Below are 16,838 nucleotides of genomic sequence, written 5' to 3'. Positions count from 1 at the left end.
TATCCACTCATAGAAGTGGATATGCATTTTTAACAATCTACTTATTGAGGCATCTATTGTCGATGCAAACACAAAGTCCACCATCTTTCTTAGGTGCAAAGAGTACAAGTGCTCTCTATGGTGATGTGCTTTCTCAAATAAGACCTTTCTCTAAGAATTTATCTAATGTCTTCAGTAACTCTTCAAGTTCTTTTGATCCTAGGCAATAAATTAATTATCTTGCTGATTTGGCTATAGGCAATAATTCTATTTAAAATAGGGTACCTCGATCATGAGGTATGTCATCAAGTAGGTCGGTTGAAAAAACATCATGATATTTTCATTTGAATTGCTTTATCTGTTCTATCCCTTTGGTTGTCTTTCCCACTACTAACGGAAGTTTTGGAACTACCATATATATCTATTGCTCATATTGTATTTGCTTCTTCTTAAAGGTCGTCCCTAGAAGTAAGTCTTTGGTTGTAGATTTTATTTCTTCTTCACTTGATGTGGAGGTACAAAGAGTCACCTTATGTCATCCATCTTTAAAAGATATTATTGCTCCTATCCAATCAACTTGCTTATTTTTCATCTTTAGCCATGGCATATCAAAGATAACATCATACCTTAGCTTTGTCATCTTCAATCTCTCTCTCAAGAAGTAAGAGTTTATCAATCTTAAGGTTTCTTCTTCATACGTCTCACTCAATACATTCTCTCAGTCATCTGCAAGGTCTATACTTCCTCCCTTGATTACTTTAGTTTTAATTCCAAGCCAGTTGACAATTATAGTTGAGATGTAATTTTTTGTAGAGCCACAATCTACAAGCACTTGACATGGTTGTCTTCTTATTAGTCCCATTAGATGCACCAATTGACTCTTTTTATAGTTGTTTGAAGCAATGCCATATGTCTTTGAGAGACAATAATTATCCCTAGTATTGGCCCTCGGTGCCTTTACTGGGAAGCCCCATTTTCTTACTCTGACTCATTATTGACTTGATGAACTTTGAGATTGTGAACCCACCTTGTCTTGCTCGTGTGTGAATTTTGACATTTTGAACAATCTTCAATGTGATGGCCTACCTCTTGATAAAAAAAATACAATTCTTTTTACACCAATATTTGTCGTCTTTGTGGTGTCAATGATCTTTGTAAGGTATTGATCTTCATTGGCATTGGTTATTGTGCTATAGTGTAAGATAGCGGTATAAGACTTTGTACTATAGGTTATGCTCTATGATTTCTGAAATCTATAGTATTGACTCTCTCTACAATCCAAATTGCCTCTTTGAATGTTTGTGGATCCATTAATTCCACTTCTCGCTAGATTCCAAGTTTCAACCCTCATAGGAATCGATCCATCATCTCAGCCTTCAAAACATTGTCAATTTGGAGATATAGGAACTTGAATTGAAAGACATAAACTTGCACCGACCTAGCTTGTGTAAGATTTGTCAATTGATCACATGCTATCTTTTTTACATTGATGGGTCATAATTGATTCTCAAACTCGGTCTCAAACTCTTCTTAGTCACAAAATCCATATTGAGCTTTATAGCTTTGAACTCAATATCACCACCAAATAGTTGCCGCATCTCTCAAATAGTTGCCGCATCTCTCAAATAGTTGGTTGCATATATAATTCTTTTAGTGGTGTTTGCTATAGATAGTTGGAGGTATTATTGCATATTAAAGAGCTATTGACATACATCTTCTTATCTTGAAGTTCCAAAGTATGTACTAGGCTTATTCAATTTCAACCTAATAGATGTTGACTCTCTTGTCCTCAAAGGTTTTATTTGTCCTTGCAAAATAGCTATCTTGTCTAAGAAGTGTTGTATTTGAGCTTCCATCTGAGATTACTCTACTATATCTTCCATGCTGTAATTTCTCCGCTAGGCTCCACTATTGTAATGCATTTTCATCTCTTGATTGATTTTTTAAGAATAGCTTGTGGTAGCCTCAACATAGTATTCAATGTGACCACAACAAGTGACCTTAGATTAGATGATGACTATTAACACGGTACCAAAAATAAACAATGTAATATTTGCTCTGATACCAATAAAACAAGACAAGACCACCTCAAAAATCCAAGATCCTTCTAATCCACAGCAACATAAAGTCTCATCACAAAATAGGACAAAACAAACCATAACAAAATTAAACAGAATTAAATAAAATAGAACATGAAAGAAAAAACTAAGCAAATAGAAAAAAAAAAATAGAATTGAATTGAACTGAAAGACACAAATCCAAATTTTACTAAGGTAAAAGGTCCAAAGCCATATCTGATTAGATGCTCCAAAAGGCCCTAGCTAATCCTATTTATATCATATTCTACCACCTTCGACTTTTTAGAATGTTCCTAGGTGGTGGACTCCATCTAAACAACTACCTTAAACTCTTTTTTTAGAAGATTCTATGATAGGCCCTACCTAAAGAACTGTCCTAAATTCTTTTTAGAATATTCTATGGTAGATCCTACCTAGTCCACTAACCTAATATCAATTCTAGAAACTTTCATGGTTCTAACTATCTATACAATTATCTTATCTTTATCGTATTGCATAAGCTTTAATAAATCAATGGATCTTGTATTCTAAAATGAATGTACAAATGATTTTTCTTCATACATAACTATCTTTTTTGCAATGGTCGATTTAATTTGCATTAGTATATTTTAAATTTTATATCTATTATTGCTATCATTAAATCTAAAAAAGAAAAATTTGCAAAAACTAAAGAACTTATGTAGCAATACCTTTGCACTATATTATAAAGGTCTAGTTTCTAAGATTTTTAAAAGATGAAAGTCCAATATTTTTGATAATATTTGGAATTATTTGAGTAGGACATGTTAATATGCTTGTAACTTTATTATATTCAATACTAGAGTTTATATTATCTCTTGAGTTCGTGAAAAAAGCTCCATCAAGAAAAATATCTCCACTCAATGCTTAATTCTAATTTTTAAAACTTTTTTGCTCATTAAAATGTCTAGTAACTTCTTTTAATCTCCTTGGCTTGAAATGATTGCCTTTGTTGAGTATAGTTGGACATTTTCTTCTACCAATTGCATATTTGTTTCAACCATTTGAATAGTCATTGTTAATAACATGGATAGTTTCATATTAAGCTCTACATTCAAAAATACATATTCCTAAGTTATTTAGTCATTTTATTTTAATTTTGGATTTTATTAAGAAAATTCAAAAAAATCAAATCCAAAAAAAATAAACTATATATATATATATATATATATATATATATATATATATATTTCTTTGGCATTCTTTAAATAAGATTGAATCCAAATTTACTAAAAGCAATATGTACATATTTTTGTCCATTTCATCTTTTGATGATGAATCCAAAAATATTATCTATATTATTTTCTATAAGTATAAAAAAATTAATAGAAGAATAATAATAAATCCACATAAAAGGTTATAAAGTTTCAATTGAAGAATCCAAATGATTTTTAATACTAACTTTTAAAAAAATTATATATCAAAAAATTGTGTGTTCTTGTATTTTGATCTTACTGTGATTTGTGAAGAAATTGTTAAACATAGTAATATTAATCAAACCTTTGATAATATCAATTAAACCATCTAATACATTTAAAAAATAATAATGGTCAATCCAAACATATTTGGATAATTGAATTTGGATCACATCCCTTCCATAATCTTATTTTGATTTATAGCTTACTACTTTGATTGAAGACACTTGTATCTACAAGGATTTAAGCTCATAAACTACATCATAAATGTGCAATTCATGAATGATTCATGAAGGTTAACATGTTCTTCATAGTGGATAGAAATTTGTTTATGGATATGGATTTAGATTCCATAGCCATCAATGGTTTTGTGGCTAGATATTTGTGGCTAGATATCCATAATTTGCCTTTTAATTTGATGATCATACTATGAAAAAATACAATCCACAAAGGCTCATTTCTTGTGGCTCCATAGGACAAAATCTTGAATTTGGGATTTTCAAGATCATCACCATTGTCAAAAACCTCATAAATGGATCCATTTCTTCTTCCAATAGCATCTCGTCCCAACCCCACCACACATGAAGCTAGCTTTAGCAATGGTTGTATCAATTTGAATTCCAAATTCCAAAACCAACAATTGTCTATTGGATTACCTTGACAATATCTATTGATCCATTTTACTTCATAGCTATTACTATGAAGTGAGTTTGTTTCTCCACTATTGTAAACAATAAACAAAATTCAATGAATTATATATATATATATATATATATATATCAATCCATTTTACTTCATAGTTGTTGCCATGAAGTGAGTTTTGATATATATATATATATATATATATATTTATACATACCAATAGATAACAAATGAATAAAAAAGTTGAGGAATTAAAAACCTTATGATTGCTTGTTGTGGAGGTACTGTTGAGAAAACTGATTCATCATTGTTGGTATTAAAAAAGGTGTCGTCATTAAAAAAGGTGTCGTCAAAAACATTGATATGTGAAGCATTGAGATAATATTCTTTAATAGGTTTAACATCTTGAATATTATTATTCTTCCCAGCTGCTACAAAACCAATATGAAATACCACTGTCCACATACTAACAAACACAATAAAGGTGGAATGTCGAATCTAACAATTTGAAATCATAGTAGGCCTGTGTAGAAAAGATATCAAAAAAGATCAGACCAATTGGAATCCTCAGCACTCAAAACTTCCAAATCTTGGTCACAATCAGTAAGAAAACCAGTCAACAATAAAACACGAGTATAAAACAGACTTACAATAGAAATAAGGTACAAGGAAAAAATGGCAATCTAATTTTAGAATTATCCAACTAAACAAGTAATTTAGAGTAGTGTAGAGTTAGAAAATGTACTTTTAGAATAAAAGTTTTTACTTCAACTGATTCACCGATAGAGCATCGGGACCGTTCAAGATGATAGTCCAGCTGGATTCCTCACCAATTAACGAGGTATGCTTCGATGATCTTTTTTGAGCTGTTTCAATACTGTGGATTGGATTAAGTAATCCACAGTATTGAAACAGCTCAAGAAAATCATAAGCTTTCTCTATCTCTCTACCTGTTTCTCTATGATCTCAATCTCAACCATCAAGCATCTGGATATATTTCTTGTACTTTTGGTAGCCTGCAGGTTTGGGTTTGTAGCCAAGGTCTTTTGCCCGCTTTTCCCAGAGGTTTGCTGCCGTAGTCTCCTTGATCTCGTTCCGATTTACGGCAGCGCCTTTACCCGATCCTCCTTTCTGATTCCGATAGACAGTCTTCTTACCGGCATCTAGATATCCAGTACTATCTTCACGTTGTTGTGCAGCCTTGGCCTCGTTCTGCAGTATGAGCCCCTCCCGCAGCAATTGTTCTAGTTCCTTTCCAAATTCTTCTCTCAAGGCTCGGTTGCCTACCTTACTATCTGCGCTCATCAATTAAAACTTCTTTGTTAGAGCCGACTGCATCATGTGACCCTGAATAAATCAGCGGAGCTTTGGGTTTAAAATCACCATGCATTTAAATTTTTGTGGAAGGACTAATAGAGCTTTCATGTTCTAAAAAACAACTCAATGCACAGACCCTACGAGTGGTAGCTAGTAGCAAACATGCTGAAAGTGATGATTAAAACCATTCATACCTGCCAGAGAGGAATTTAACTTCTGCGCAATTGCTGCGAGATCAGCGCAGAACGTTAGTAAGGGAATAACGAAATAATGAAATAAAATAAATCCACTATCAGAGAAGACTGGTTTGTAACTCTCAAAGATAATAAGCAAGCGCCCCTTCCTACGCTATCCAGTGGCCACACAATGCCAGAAATTATCCTCGGTGTTACGAAGACGGACGGACGCACGCATTCCATTCAGCTTCAATGCATTATCCACTACTATACTCAAGGTCCTCAATCCATCGTCTGCAGAATGTTGCGCCATAGAGCTATCACCCGCGCCCTTGACGTGAAAAACTTTTCAGAGCAAATACAGTAGTCTGCAATATAAAACTGTGATGCAATCTACTTTGGTCATGTATCAATTCCTCCAGAAGTACTAGTTCATGTGAATAAGTTACGTATATCCATATATAAGCTATCCTGTCAACGTCGAATAATGCAAAGATGCATCTAGGTTTAAACAGTCTTATTAGAAGTGTCAAACAAATAGATTCAAAAAATAATCACAACGAAGGACCACATTTTTTTACACATTTTACACCGTTCAATTACTCCCGAGAATTTTAACACTGACAGGTGCGAGTTTTAAGCACCGATGAGAGATTTTCATATTCAGTATTAAAGGGAATCAGAAACAAACGGCAGGTTGAAGAGGAGAACAATGCTGACCTAAGATGTGGGAGGCGCTATCAGCGAGCATGGAGGCCTTGCATGAATCTTTATGTGGGCACGGTGGGCACTGCAACACCCACTTGGTCAATACATCCCCATCCTCCGCCACAACATGCCAGTACACAGCCGGCGCAACGGTGTATATTGACAGTCCTAATGCTAACAACACCATCAACAGTCGCACCATCCTGCTCCCGCATATCACAGCCTTGCCCCTCGCCATTACTTAAGCGTCACTCCCACTCCCTCCTCCACCGTCCTCGTACCCCCTCCTTCCTCAAAACTCCAAGCCTGATTGATCAAAAACCATGTGCAGCTAAGCCTGAAACGCTTCGCGCGCAATCCAGGACCGATTGTCTGTGGCAGTGCAAGAAGACCCTCCCCTTCCAAAACCTCCCAATCCAAGCTCACTCCTCGGACTACACCAACCCCCATCAACTACAGTGTTCCAACACTTCCAGTCATGGCTAAGGTACACACAAAAGTAATCATTTCACATGCGAGAACCTCCCCAGCTGAGGAGCAACTCTTGTATCCCCTGACGGCTTCTACAACAACCCTGCCCTCTGTCTCCTGCGCAGAAAAAAGCTGGTTACCTCGACAACCAGATCTAGAGCTACAGCAAACACACTGTCCTACATGTTATCCATATCCAGGAGGGCGATATTCCCAAGTAGCAACAGCGAGTTCTCATACTAACTGGGTAATGTAGGACAACAATGTATTGAGATTACCCTAGTACCGAAGCCCTGGCCATGAGTGCCTCTGAGGGCTGATGACAAACAAACCACCAACAAATCATCGGCTTGATGGGTTGTCTCTCCAAACGAGAACTCGCCTTGATGGGTGGTTGGTTGAACATTGTTGTGCAAGGACGTGAGTTTCCATCTCCTGGCAACTCTAACTGGTTTACTGATTGATATCTGTTGCCCAGACCCCCCACCTCTCTGCCAAGGTCAGATCCAGTGCATCAATCCACTGGAAGATTTGCAAGGGTGAGTCGTGTTGGCAGGATATCTCATCATCCACCAGCTCTCATCCAGGTGAAACCATGCAGCACCCCGCCAGGTCATGGTTGTTCATAAATATTAGGGTTAAATCTGATGCCGTATCAATCAGTGCAGGTGATGCTGCAGGCGAGATCTGGATCAGTCTGACATGACACAGACCGGACCCTACTGCGGAGTTGGTGCGCTTCAGGATTGATTCATCACCGAATCGCTTCATTTACCTGCGGGAATACTGCAGTGCGGAAGATGCAACCAGGCACTGAAGCAGATTGAAGGGCGTGGCTAGGCAGTGCTCTCTGCAGCGACGTCACGTCTCTTGCGTAACGGCAGGAGGCTGATGAGTGGAAGACTGCCACACCTGAACCAAGTTAATAACCAGTATTCCTGATATTACAGCAAGCAGCAGTCTGGATGAGGCGGAGTTGGTGGAGCTCTAGATTCTGGAATCCACCGTATACCACTCTTCCATACACCAGGTTAGATCCTCTTCGTCTCCAACCCAACACCCAATTATCCTCACCCCTGAAAACTACAAAATTTCTACACATCCAGCGCTTTCAACATGGAAACGACATCCACTCTTCTCTGGCGGTAACAAAAGAAATTATTATGTCCAACCAACTACAGACTCGCAACCATGGCCACGCAAGAGTATAGCTCCCAGACCAACGTGGAGAGGCAAGGCGGAGGAGGGGGTGTCGGGGGGAGCGTGAACGCCAGCGAGTGCAGCCTCCCCAATAGTCTGCCAACGCAGACGCAACCCGGCGCGAGCAGGGCATGGTATGAGAGGACCCAGCAGATGGGTGCAGCACTGGCGAGGCGAGCCGTGGAGAAATGGAGCTGGAGCGGCGCGAGGAGGGAGCGCAGCATCGACGCCAGCGCGCACGCGCTACGCACATACCATGACTTGTTTCTGTTTGGCGAGACGCCCTTGTGCCTGGGCATCCGCGCCTCCATGCGCGGCGGCAAGCTGGGCCGCGCTTGGTCCCTCGTAATCACTCCCTCCTCCCGATCTCCCATTCTATTCTTTTTATATAGTGTTTTCCATTGCATGTAAACTTGGTGCTTCTGTTATTTTTAATCCATGTTTGTCATGAGTGACACACATTTGTTTGTGGATTGTGGATTGTGGGTGGAATTTTACTGCAGGTGGAGTTTTTTCTTGCTGCACTATCTGGAACATTGCATGTTTATTCTACGTGAGTTTGTGTTTTGTTGTGTGGTATTTTGGATGATTGGTACTCTAATTTTGTGTGTTGTAAGTGTGTTTGGAATTGGACGTTTTGTGATCCGAAAATTTGTTGGTATCATTCATTGAGTTGTAGGTACCATTTGAGGGATGTTGCTGGCCGTGATTGGGTATCACAAATCCAAAATGTTGCGAGTGTTATCTTTGTTTTGGATTATTTGTTGCGGATATATTGGTGCGACTTCCATTAACACGCTTCTCAATTTTATCAAAAATTAATTCAGAAATGAAAAAGAAACTTGTTTTTGTTCAACCATCCACATTTTGTAGTGGTCAATGTGTAACGCTTGAAAATTCAAGAAGTAATTATTGTTGGAGAAACACTCCGTTTATTTCAAAGAAATATTGCAAATCAACACAAATGTCGTTCTCTACACCTTTGATAATTAACCAATAAAATTCATCAAATATGATGTTTTCATGGATTATCAATGATGTGAAAAGACATAATAATAAGAGTAATAATAAATACGAAATGTAATATGGTGTTGCAGTGAGCCGGTGCAAGTGTTATATGTTTTTTCGTACTGGGGTTTGATTGACTTACTCAGTACATTTCCTATCATTTTCCTTTTCAAGTAAGGCTTCCATAAAACCTTTTTCTATTTTCAGATTTAAAAAAACCATGTTGATTGATTGAAATTGGAATCAATGACAACTTTTTCCATCTTTTTTTCTGTAAAATTATATGTTAATATACATCTATTTTCAAACTGTATTGGTGCAGATCAGATGCAGCACATGGGAACCTGTTACATCTTTTGCAATTTCTACGTGTAATTAGGTATTATTAACTATAATGTGTTTAAGTGGTTGATGCACTCCTTATTTAAAAAATTATAAACAATGAAATCTTTATGCCATGTGTTATGCATCATATTCTATGACGATGTTGCATAATCTGTAACTTTTTATTGCACAAATCTATCCTATTTTTATTACATTTTATGATTTGCAGCAATCAGTAACTGTACAATGGTGAACTTTATTTATTCATTCACCTGTACATGTGAATTAGTTTATTAAACATTGTAACATGTAACAGGATAATACCTGTATTTGCAAACATGGGCATAGCTGGAAGTACTTTATATCAGAAGATTCTCCTTGTTGCAATGACAACATTAGGCTCTAGTAAATTATATCTTATAACTTCTTTTACTATATATATATATATATATATATAGATAGATAGATAGTTAGATAGATCTATTTAGCTTCACAACACACAATTGTTGGAGAACCTTGATACAAACATATGATCTTAGGTTTAAAAATTTTCAAATGAAAAGAACCTCCCAAAAAATCAAAATTCCAAGCCTTTTTAATACATAATAATTCAAAGTTAAGGTGTGAAATTTCCAATGAAATTCAAGTAAAAATAGCTTTTTTGACTGGATCCATATATGCATAGAATCCAAAAAGAACCTAGTACAAGTTTATTGTCTATCAATTTTGTTGGAACTGTTCCAATGACTATCAATAAAACTCTAACTTATGGCATATGCTCACATTTTAGATAAGAATGAAATTGGAAATATTTGATGTAGAATGTGTGTGTGTGTGTGTGTGTTTAATGAGGAGGAAAGTATTTTTGAGTGCGGGGATTATGCAATGGATTGAATCTGAATTGATTTCTGCTGAATCCAAAGCCAAATGTAGTTCCAATGGATGCCTCAACTTCCTTGATGCCTTCTACTACATCATTGTCACAGTAAGTTTTTCCATTTCTTACTCTACTTCTCCTTTTCTATGCTTACAATAGATAATCCTTTCAATTTTTTTTAATTCTTTTTAATGACTTTATTTTTTTTATTTTATCAACTTTCATGATTTACATACGCCATTAGAAAAAATCAATTGTAATTATTTTTATGGAAAAAACAGCATTTAAACATCTATATCCACCAAACATATATATATATATATATATATATAAGATTTAAACTGCAGTGGATTTACTTGTCATTTTATAATTTACGTGCATGCAGACAATTGAATTTAGGTGGCTACTGTGGGGTATGGGGACATGACTCCCAAAACCAACTTGGGGAAGCTATTTGCAATGCTTATCATAATTGCTGCCCTTATTTACATCCCTTTACAAGTATCCCGCATCAATAGCCTTGCATCCCTTCGGTATTGTGCCTTCACACAACCTATCTGTTTTCCATAACTCATTCATTTAATTTCAATGTATGTGCAAGTGTGTGTGGGTCTATATTTTATTTTTTTTATTTTTTCATTTGAAATCAAATGGAAGAAGGTGAATATTTTATTTGTGGCCATTGTCATTGTCTTGTAGGCCGTACGGAGGTTCAATTTCTTTTCGGAATATATTTGATTCAAGATACATTATTCTTACTGGAAGTATCTCTTTTCAGGCAGTTCAAGAATGTCTTGCTGAATTCTATAGTTCATCTCACAACGAAGGTGGAAAAAAATTAGAGTGGATTATACATATATATATATATATATATACAAACAGAGAGAGATAGGGATTCAAGTTTGAAAATTTTAATCCAAAATTCATAAGCTTGCCCTTCAAAAAAAAAGCATATCCAGATGTACAGAACACACAGGAGAAAAGAGGAAAAAGGATAAAGTGACAATGAAGTGAGGTTTGAAAGATTCGCACAAACCCACCCTTACTAACTTCAATAAAAACTCACTCAACTGGCCAAATGCAGATAACTTTGCTTATCCATTGCACGTGACCATCTTGGCACCATTTCAACCTTCGTACGCACCCCTCACTCCCGTCCTCTGTATTATGTGGCTGTGTATTTATATCCCTTGCCTCTTTTGCTATCATGAAGCAGTATATATATATATATATATATATATTTATATGTTTTTATGCACCTTATCCTTACTTTCAAACAATGCATATCCCCACAATAAAAACATGTGCAGAAATTCTAAAAAGGAAGAATATGGTTTGGTGGAACGTCTTTAGGTATGAGCTGAAAAACCTTCTAGCACTTTACAATGGGCTTGTGGAGTTCATTGAAGGCTCACCAGTGTATCAATCAGATTTAGATCGTGTGTGCGCCTTTAAAGCCACTGCCATTCTCATCCTTGCCAACAAAGCTACTCATGTATGATTTTGCAAGTAACCCACTCAAAATAAAATAGATGGATGCATGAAAGTATATTACTCCATTTAGAGTTTTTATTTTTAATTATTTTTTATTTTTATTTTTTATGTTATGTTATGTTATGATATGATATTTTATTTTTTATGTAAACATTGAGAAGGAGGAGTTTGGAATTGGGTTGGGGGATGGAATGGTAGAATACAAAAGCAGAGGATGCCATCCAAGTGGTAAGGGCATTGGCCGTGCATCGTGTGTGTGGGCACACTGTGCGGATCATCGTGGAGGTGTTGGATCCCATCACCCAAACCAGTGCCGTTTGGGATGAGACCCAAAGTGGTCGCATTGAAATCATTTGCCCTGCTAAATTACACTACCAAATGCTTTCTCGTAGGTAATTTTATAGCATGTATATACAATCCCATTAATTTTTTGATATTTTTAAAATGAATGTGTAATAAATAAATATGTAAGATACATAATTCCTTTGTAAGCAGTGTTAACAAGATTTCATAGATTTGTACAATGTTATGTGTTTGTGTCAGTATATTTATACTCTATATCATTTATATATGAATGAGCAAGCCAACATGAAGTTAATCCAGTACTTCTTATATTGTTCATGGATCAATGAGCTAAAATGTTCAAGTCATGTTTTAGTTCATTTTGATTGAAATTTTGTAACAATTCTATAAATAAAATAAAATGTTGTTACTTCTAAGCATCATTTGTATGGGTTTTATTTAAGCAAGCAGTGGCTTTGTGACATCACAGTTGCATTGTTAGAGGATTGTACACATTTATTGGGAACCTGTTCACATCAAAGATCAGACTCAGAAATGACTCTGAGTTTGCATTCTTAAGTGAATTCTTTCATAGTTATGAAAATGAAGTGTATCCACTTATACTACCAACTTCTTATCATGGCATGACTTTTGAAGAGGTACTTCTTTTGGAATTGAATAAAAATGTATAAATTCATGGAAAACTATGGTTTGAAGATGTGAATTAGGCGAAGTCTTGCCCTACATAATAAAATTATTTTTATTCTTAATCTTATCATTTGAGAAAAAAATTATGAGCTTTGTAAGGAAATGATAAACCTTGTAAAAATATAATTTTTTATTTTAAAAATAGAAATATATATATATATATATATATATATATATGTGTGTGTGTGTGTGTGTGTGTTTCTAATGCTGTGTTTTTAAAATTCAGGCTGCAGTTCACATATTCATGACCTTTGATACTATATTGTTTGCTTTGGATGTTCCTCTTCAGCAGAAACAAAAAAATCACATTGTGAACAAGGTTGGATGATTCATTTTATTGCCAACAGAAATATTTCTTTTGACTTTCATATGACATTTCAACTTGTTTTGAAGCAAGTTTACATAGATACCAAACATGTATTGTATACGCATTTCAAGAAGTTTTTCTCCAAAAACATATGATGTGATTTGTTTCTTTTTCTTCCAATATTTATAATAAACTCTTGGTTGTATGAAGTTTTGTTTTATTCTGTAATGTGCACATTTTATGAAAGGATTTTTCTTAAAAAGTGAAACATTGTATCCTGTCTAAAAATAGTGAATTAGATTCACACACTATATAATGCAATATGCTTATCAGTTACAAACCAAGTGAGAGTACTATATTTAATTCTTTTCCAAAGTAGAATTATGTGCACAGTTTTATTCAAACTTGGCTTCACACACTATAATATTCAGATAGACAGTGTTTTTAGTGTAACATATGTATTTTAAGCTGAATTTGATGAAATAAATCAATGTCTAATCACCAAGTTTTTAATTTTTGAAGATACAAGACATCAATTTAAACTTCCAAAATTCATATCATTACTTGAAATTGTATTGTCATTACCATTTGAAGTGGGTGATGATATTGGCTTTTGACATTGTAAAGTTAGATCATAACATTAACAAACATTCTGAAAAAGTTAGCCAAATATAAATAATAAATCCATGGTGATAGTAACACTTAACACATAAAATATGACATGTTATGCTCATATGTCAAAAAGAATAAGATCTATATTCTGTATAATTGATTCTATTACATTTTATATACTGTGGGTAATTTATTTTTATTTTTATCTTCATTTTTTAATGAAATAAAGACACAAAAAGATTAATAAATTCCAATACTTAGTTTGTTAAGAAAAGTAGTTGTTTTAGAATATTCACTTTATGACATAACAATATTCTTTCTCATTTTGTAGGTTTTGTTATATCCCAAAGGACACATCATCAAACCAGAAGATGTTGGGCTTGTGATATCACGAGACAACAAAACAGTCTTTGGTATTTCAAACCAAAGAAACCAAATACACACCAGCGCTAATTATTTTAAAGAGCCTGTAATAACAACACCCAAATTGCACAACAAACCATCAAATGTAATAGAAATTAAGGCGCCTGCAGAAAGAGTGATTGATAGGTGGAGGCACCCTGGCTTCATTGGCAACCCTAGTTACTTTGAAGACCTTCAAATGTTTCCAATAGATCCTGATGGTGCATACAACCTTGAGACACAACTGCGGTCCGTGATCCATGAATCCCATTTAGAGAGCAACCTCAATGGTGAGCCCAATGCCACAATGGATGCGAGTAGGAGAAATATGAACGTTATGCCAATGGATGTTTTTTCATCCAAACCCAGCAAGCGTTGTAGCAAAATCCAACCCGATGTGGAGCTGAGGAGTAACGACAATGAAATGGCTTCCACGTCTACAACTCAAGGAGGAAAAAAATCCTCGCATTTTGTGTCTTTAGAGAAGGCAACTGAGAAGTTGTTGACATGGCCGCCTATTTTTAATTATGGTCAACCTCACCCTGTTGTTCTCGAGCGACGAGCAAAAGAGATTTTGGAGGATATGAAACAAAAAACCCTCGCAATTGCGGAGTTGGCACGGCCTCACATTTTGCTATGTTGCCAAGGGGTGTGGCCCTCTCACCTTTTCTATTTCATCAAAGGGTTGCGTCAACCAAAAAGCCACCAACCACCTATTGTTATTTTGTTTCCATTGGATCCAAGTGCTGAGCAATGGGGGCTAGTAGGCATTTTCAAAGACGTTTATTTAGTGAAAGGTTCTCCCACCTTTGAGCTTGATCTCATGAGAGGAGGAATTCTACAAGCTGGTAAGTTATAGAATTTGATTTGCCCTAAGTTTTATTATTATTTATAAACACAACTTTTAAAATTAAAAATTTCATAATAAATTCACAAGTGTGGGAATAATCACACATAAACATGTTAATATATATATATATATATATATATATATCTAATAGAGGTATACTTGTGTTGTTTGCACAGAAAAAGTAGTAATATTTGCACATTTAGAAGCTCCAGTTGGTAGTTTAACAGCTCACCAAGTGCAAGACACAAGATACCAATTTCAAGTAAAATCTACTTTTGTAAGTGATGTGGATAATATTTTGATTGCAGCTAATGTAGATCGATTAGTTGGGGACAAATCATCATCTGTTTTGATTGTTGAAATGCAACATACAATTGGATTTGATTACTTACAACCCCAATTTGGGGTTTTGCGTAGCCATGCAAACCTCTTTTTTGCTCACAAGGATTATCTACAAAACCGCGATGCTTTATTGCACTTAGGGCCACCTTTTATGGAAGGAAGGGCCATATCACCCATCCTTCTTGGGTTTTTGATGCGATCCATGTTCTACAACCGCAACACAGTATCAATTGTTGAACAAATAGTGGATGGAGGATATGTTGAGAAAGATGGCTTTCTTTTGGATGAGAAGAATGCTCGCACATTTGAACAAATTGTTGTACCTAATGGCTTTGCAAACCGACCTTACGTGGATTTGTTCATGGAACTATTACACAATAAAGGGATGTTAGCGATGGGGTTATATCGTGTGAAAGGAACTTTGGGTTGCCCTACATCATATGTTCTCACAAACCCACTCAAGGATTGTATTGTGCATTCTATGGACATGGTCTATGTTTTGATGTGATTAAATATTCAATGTTCATTACATGTTTTTCTTGTTTTTTTTTTAATAATTATAAATAAACATAATAGTTTTAATCTAAAAAATGCAAGTTTTCTTTAATTGATGTTTTGTGTTATAAAAAAACAATTACACTAGTGACATGAGTTTGTCCTATGAAGAAAACATATTTGTATGCATCTTTAATATTAGTTTTTTCTTTTCAAGATGAAATGGTTTTTCAAAGATGTAATCAGACAGAATTATGATGAGATTATTAATTATTGTAATTGTGCATTATGTGATTACACATTGGTGAAGTGAAACAACTTGGAATGAATTTGTATAAGGAGAAATTAAACAAAACATTTTTTGTTTTTCAATATGTGTGTGTGTGTATATATATATATATATATATATATATGTTACCTTGTAGAAGCCTGAAATTTCAACACATAAATTATTTTTGGTTACAAAACTGTCTTTTGATACAATTTAATTTACTTTTTCCAAATTAGGTTTCGGTAATTCTAATTTAGATAATTATTGGTGTTTATAAAACTGCATTACTAGATCTATTATCATCATTATTTATGGACTTTGTTACAAAACTAAAAGAAACTACATTCATTTTATGTTCAAAGTTTGAGTCTTCAATATCAAACTATTATTTTATTCTCATTTCATCAAATATAACAGAAACTACCCATAAATCCGAAAGTAAATATAAAAAATATCAGTATTAATAAAAATTCTAAAACATAATTACATATAAAAATAGTGTAGGTGCCAGCGTCTTATCACAATTATTAGTTTTTACAAAGACACTTTTAAAAAGATCATGTTAATGATTTCAAGATGTTTTTAGCCTATACAAAAATTCATATTATGTATATATGTACCTCATTACTCACAACAAAATCAAGTACACAAACCTCAGCATTCTATCATCCATAGATTCCATTGAAGAAAATATGCTTGTACCAACTCTATCTTAACTCTTTTAGTGACACACAAAACAACACAAGTTCGCAACTGTACAGAAGCACTAATCAGCAGAGAGGAAAAGAAAAGAAAAAAAACAAACAAACAAAAAAAACAAAACGAAACAAAGAAAAAAACAAACATTTTAACATGCTAAAGC

The 16,838-nt window shown here is 34.7% G+C and overlaps 2 protein-coding genes across 9 annotated transcripts; one reads left to right on the top strand and one right to left on the bottom strand.

The window, feature by feature from the left end:
• Window positions 1-4,859: 4,859 nt before the first annotated feature.
• On the bottom strand, window positions 4,860-7,422 carry LOC112289294 (uncharacterized). 2 transcript variants are annotated; one of them, XM_090254650.1, is made up of 4 exons: window positions 6,346-7,422; window positions 5,644-5,676; window positions 5,083-5,427; window positions 4,860-4,998 (listed from the first exon to the last, which is right to left on the bottom strand). In XM_090254650.1, the coding sequence occupies exons 1-3, from the start codon at window positions 6,569-6,571 to the stop codon at window positions 5,105-5,107; spliced, it is 582 nt and encodes a 193-aa protein (XP_090110776.1). In that variant the 5' UTR covers window positions 6,572-7,422; the 3' UTR covers window positions 4,860-4,998; window positions 5,083-5,104. The 2 variants fall into 2 exon arrangements, with proteins under 2 accessions (XP_090110776.1, XP_024390174.1); XM_024534406.3 differs by having other exon boundaries at window positions 4,860-5,427; window positions 6,346-6,921; window positions 7,083-7,422.
• A 270-nt stretch (window positions 7,423-7,692) lies between these two features.
• LOC112289293 (uncharacterized) lies at window positions 7,693-15,994 on the top strand. Of its 7 annotated transcripts, none has more exons than XM_024534405.3 (18): window positions 7,693-7,834; window positions 7,986-8,349; window positions 8,508-8,557; window positions 8,684-8,782; window positions 9,102-9,185; window positions 9,335-9,391; window positions 9,653-9,741; window positions 10,197-10,321; window positions 10,613-10,746; window positions 10,913-11,040; window positions 11,298-11,349; window positions 11,567-11,708; window positions 11,906-12,099; window positions 12,480-12,648; window positions 12,924-13,016; window positions 13,948-14,866; window positions 15,045-15,145; window positions 15,286-15,594. In XM_024534405.3, the coding sequence occupies exons 1-18, from the start codon at window positions 7,770-7,772 to the stop codon at window positions 15,445-15,447; spliced, it is 3,027 nt and encodes a 1,008-aa protein (XP_024390173.1). In that variant the 5' UTR covers window positions 7,693-7,769; the 3' UTR covers window positions 15,448-15,594. The 7 variants fall into 7 exon arrangements, with proteins under 7 accessions (XP_024390173.1, XP_073393845.1, XP_024390172.1 ...); XM_073537744.2 differs by having other exon boundaries at window positions 15,351-15,554; XM_024534404.3 differs by lacking the exon at window positions 15,045-15,145 and having other exon boundaries at window positions 15,177-15,994.
• The last annotated feature ends 844 nt before the right edge of the window (window positions 15,995-16,838 follow it).

The sequence above is a fragment of the Physcomitrium patens genome, chromosome 12, assembly GCF_059467195.1.
Source record: "Physcomitrium patens ecotype Gransden chromosome 12, ASM5946719v1, whole genome shotgun sequence".
NCBI lineage: Eukaryota > Viridiplantae > Streptophyta > Bryopsida > Funariales > Funariaceae > Physcomitrium > Physcomitrium patens.
The sequence above is the reverse complement of the archived record's forward strand: the minus strand, read 5'-3'. Positions and strand labels throughout refer to the sequence as shown.

Coding starts and splice junctions, on each gene's coding strand:
- LOC112289294 (XM_090254650.1), bottom strand. CDS start 6,571: ATGGCGAGGGGCAAGGCTGTGATATGCGGGAGCAGGATGGTGCGACTG. Junction 5,677..6,345: donor TAGCGCCTCCCACATCTTAG/GTCAGCATTGTT, acceptor CTGATCTCGCAG/CAATTGCGCAGAAGTTAAAT. Junction 5,428..5,643: donor GTTAAATTCCTCTCTGGCAG/GTATGAATGGTT, acceptor TGATGAGCGCAG/ATAGTAAGGTAGGCAACCGA.
- LOC112289293 (XM_024534402.3), top strand. CDS start 7,770: ATGAGGCGGAGTTGGTGGAGCTCTAGATTCTGGAATCCACCGTATACC. Junction 8,558..8,683: donor ACATTGCATGTTTATTCTAC/GTGAGTTTGTGT, acceptor ATTGAGTTGTAG/GTACCATTTGAGGGATGTTG. Junction 11,041..11,297: donor TAGTTCATCTCACAACGAAG/GTGGAAAAAAAT, acceptor GGCCAAATGCAG/ATAACTTTGCTTATCCATTG.